At 39.2% G+C, this 3,804-nt stretch overlaps 1 protein-coding gene across 1 annotated transcript; it reads left to right on the forward strand.

The window, feature by feature from the left end:
• The first annotated feature begins 288 nt into the window (after positions 1-288).
• On the forward strand, positions 289-3,123 carry LOC117496010 (B2 bradykinin receptor-like). Its single transcript, XM_034147668.1, has 2 exons — positions 289-366; positions 1,936-3,123. The coding sequence occupies exons 1-2, from the start codon at positions 347-349 to the stop codon at positions 3,002-3,004; spliced, it is 1,089 nt and encodes a 362-aa protein (XP_034003559.1). The 5' UTR covers positions 289-346; the 3' UTR covers positions 3,005-3,123.
• Positions 3,124-3,804: the final 681 nt, after the last annotated feature.

The following is a 3,804-nucleotide window of genomic DNA, read 5'->3' on the forward strand; positions in this document are numbered from 1 at the left end:
ATCTTGACCTTAATTTAATGCTCAAAATATCTGTGACCATATTAGAAACAAAGTTGAATATAAATATCTAAAGCTAGTTGAGTAGCACTTGAAATATTTTGGCTCTATGAAACCTGATTATATGATTCTGTTTTCTTCAAGTTTGTATCTTCTTGGTCGAATGCACATCAGCGTCAGCTAAATGCAATGTAATGTAATATGAAGGCGGGGTCTCAACAGCTTGCAAACATTAAGGAGTCTGCCTGACATCATTTTCCATTGGTTGCCTTTCTCTTTCGGAGAGCGTGTCAGAGGCAGACCTCAGTGAAACAAAGTATTGAAACAGTGCATCTGCACAAGAAGAAGAATGGCTCTTCTGTCCACAAGGTAGGCATTGACATTCATGTGGTTTGCATATTACTTTCTTAATGTTTTACCACGATTGACTGTAGTTTGAATGTTAGCATGGGTTATAAATAAGGTTCAAGGATCAAGGCTTTTATTGTCATTTGTACATAGCTACAGTGTATGACAATGAAAATCTTAGGTTACAGATACAAATACAATAGAATATAATAGAAATAGTGCAGAATAGTCTATATACAAGTCATTGGAATATTGATCAATATAAGTTGCAAACAGATGAATGTTATGGATGTTCTTTCAAAAGTTCAGGTGTCAGTCTTGTGACCTGTGGGATGAAACTGTCCCTTAGACTGGTGATTTGAGTCTGGATACTGCCTGCCAGACCGCAGTAGACAGAACAGATGGTTGCTGGGGTGGTGGGGTTATTTTATAATCCTGAGGGGGTAAATAAGTAACATCTGTAATGTGTTGTGTTTTGCAAGATACAGACTCATCCTATAAATGTACTTTACTGCATGAAAGTGATCTGAAACTGAAAATAGTGTAATATCGGCACCACATTTAGACACAGTCTGTTAAAATGGAAGACAGTATACATGTTTCTTCCAATAAATTAACAGTTCTCTAACTGCATGTCTCAACATGTAGTTAGATGTTAGATGATGGTGAGGTGTGTACTATGTTGATGCATTTTAGAATTACTCTTGATGCATTTATATTGAAAACATTTAAAATAGTAAATTAGTGGTGGCAGGTTTGGACATTTACTCAACTACTGTATTAAAATCATGGTACTTGTACTTTACTTGAGTATTTCGAATTTCTGCTAATGTATACTTTTTTACCCTTAATCTGCATATACAAATATCGAAGTGAACAATCCCAAGAGGGCAAGTGCATCCCTTTGTTTGCTTTGTGAGAGCCAAATTCATTTTGAAGATCAGAGTGAACCTGTCAGAGCATGTTTGCTTGAATTCAAGATATGCTAGAAAATTCCACAGAATTAATTGCATATTCACACAAGTTATAACCGGATAAAAGCCCATCAAGTTGTCGTGGGGAGAGAAATAAAAAGCCTGTAATAAAAGTTATTCATAAAAACATTTCACAACTTTTTGTTTTGCTTATAGGCAAGACAAGGCAAGGCAAGTTTATTTATATAGCACCTTTCAACACAAGGCAATTCAAAGTGCTTTACAAAAATGGAAGACATTAAGAAAATGGCATTTAAAATCAGTCATTAAAAGTAAAAGATAAAAAAAAATACATGGATAAAAGTTACAGTGCAGTTTAAGATATGAATAGTTCAATTAAAAGCAGCGGCAAAAAGAAAAGTCTTCAGCCTGGATTTAAAAGTAGTAAGAGTTGCAGCGGACCTGTTATATATAAACATACATGTATAACATCCTTATTATTATTTTGTCACCCTTTTTATTCATCATAAACTAGTCTGGCACCTGCATTAAACTTGGAATACAACCATTGTTCAGTGTAACTGTGTATTCAAGCATTAACTCAAAGCAAATGTTGAAGCCACCTTGAATTAGTGTTTGTTTAAACATTTTGTTTGCCTTCCTCTTACTTCCACAGCATCCTCGCTAACTTCAACACTACGGCTATAAATGGAGAGCAAAACAACATGAATGGGAGTCAGTGTGATAGTGACAAACCACATTTTTGGCACATCTCTGTGCTGCCGGTGTATATCCTGCTCGTCGCTGTGCTGGGAATTGTGTTGAATGTGTTTGTCCTCGGGGTTTTCTGTCTTCATAAGAAGTCCTGTACCGTGGCTGAGATCTACTTAAGCAACATAGCTGCTGCTGACCTGATCCTGACGTCCTGTCTGCCCTTCTGGGCTGTGAATGCAGCCAACCAATTCAAATGGCCCTTTTCTCATCACCTGTGCCGACTGGTCAACTTTAGCATCAGCATGAACGCCTACTCTAGCATCTACTTCCTCGTTTTGATAAGCATAGATCGTCGCATGGCACTGGCGGACCCTCTGTCCCATAAAGGAATATCTAGGCCAAAATATGCCAAACTGGGCTGTGTGCTGGTGTGGGGTTTCGGCTTGCTCCTAAGTGTCCCCACACTTGTCTTCAGGGAAGTGAAATATTTCCCTGAAATGCAATCTAATATATGCTATTTGGTTTTCCGAAATCTCACTGAAAGGGCTGTGTTTGATGTGATGCAGTTTACATTCAGCTTCATCATCCCCTTTTTCATCATCTTCTACTGTACTATAGATATTCTTCAAGCTCTGAACAACCGGATATTTGAGGGGTTAAACAGCCAGAAGAAGGAGCAAAAGGCCACCACTCTGGTGCTGGCGGTCCTCCTGGCGTTTATGATCTGCTGGATGCCATTCCACGTGACAAAGATATTACTTTTGCTGCAAGAAGCTGAAGTCCTGACAGGGTGTAGCCTTGAGTACGCCCTTAACATCTGCGGCCATGTCTTCATGTACCTCGCCTTCTTCAACAGTGTTCTCAACCCCATCCTCTACGTCATTGTAGGACAGCAATTTCGGCAAAAAGTGAGGGGACTCTTTAAACAGTGGAGATCTACCAGAAGATCGTCCGTTAAAACCTCATGCACAAACTCAACCCGGATGAGTAGTGTTGGACCTCAGTTGTCTGTTCTGAAGGACATTTCTTAGAAGCTGTTGTTTTTGTTTACTTACTTTCACATAATGAACTTATTAGTCATGTTCCCCATGTTTTGGAAAATAGCTCGAAATAAGGTCTGTGGTTGACACAAATTGAAGAGACAGATCACGTTTTGTTCAGCCGGATAATATCCACATGTCCTCATTTTCTTTTTATCATGATAAAAGTAAAAAATCCTATGGAGAAATTGCATTGGTTTTTGTCGAAGGAACCGGAAGGAATTTACTTCCGGGTTTTAGGATGCATCACTGTGGCACTCTGTGTGCATGTCTGTGGATATGTGTTTCTGTGTATTGTCAAATGCTGTTGATCTTACTTTCTTTATTATATTTTTTATATTTTAATGTGTTCCGAAAAATAAACCCTATATTTTTTTAACTATTTATTTATTCTCTTGTCTCTGTCATTGTTACAGAGCTTACACACGGCGGCGTGCGTTGAAGCTTCAACGCTTCTGCCCATTCACATTGAATGGGGTGACGTCACGCTTCGCCGAACTGCATTGTGGGAGCAAAGCGTAGCTTTGTAGAAGTAGAAGAACATTGTTCTACTTTTGAAGCTTCGACGGAAGCGTCAGCCAATCGAATCATATGCCAGTACAAGCTCTAGCCAATCAAACCACTGCTTGTGTGTCTGGGGCAGGAGATTCAGGTGATTGGTTGTTGGTCTAGCTTCAGACATACCCGCCGGCAAGCTTCAACGCACGCCGCCGTGTGTAAGCTCCGTTACTCATGTTTCCTTTAGTTGACTTACACAGCCAGGTTGGTATTTTTTTACAATGTGAACAAAT

This window comes from Trematomus bernacchii, unplaced genomic scaffold (assembly GCF_902827165.1).
Source record: "Trematomus bernacchii unplaced genomic scaffold, fTreBer1.1, whole genome shotgun sequence".
Taxonomy (NCBI): Eukaryota; Metazoa; Chordata; class Actinopteri; order Perciformes; family Nototheniidae; genus Trematomus; species Trematomus bernacchii.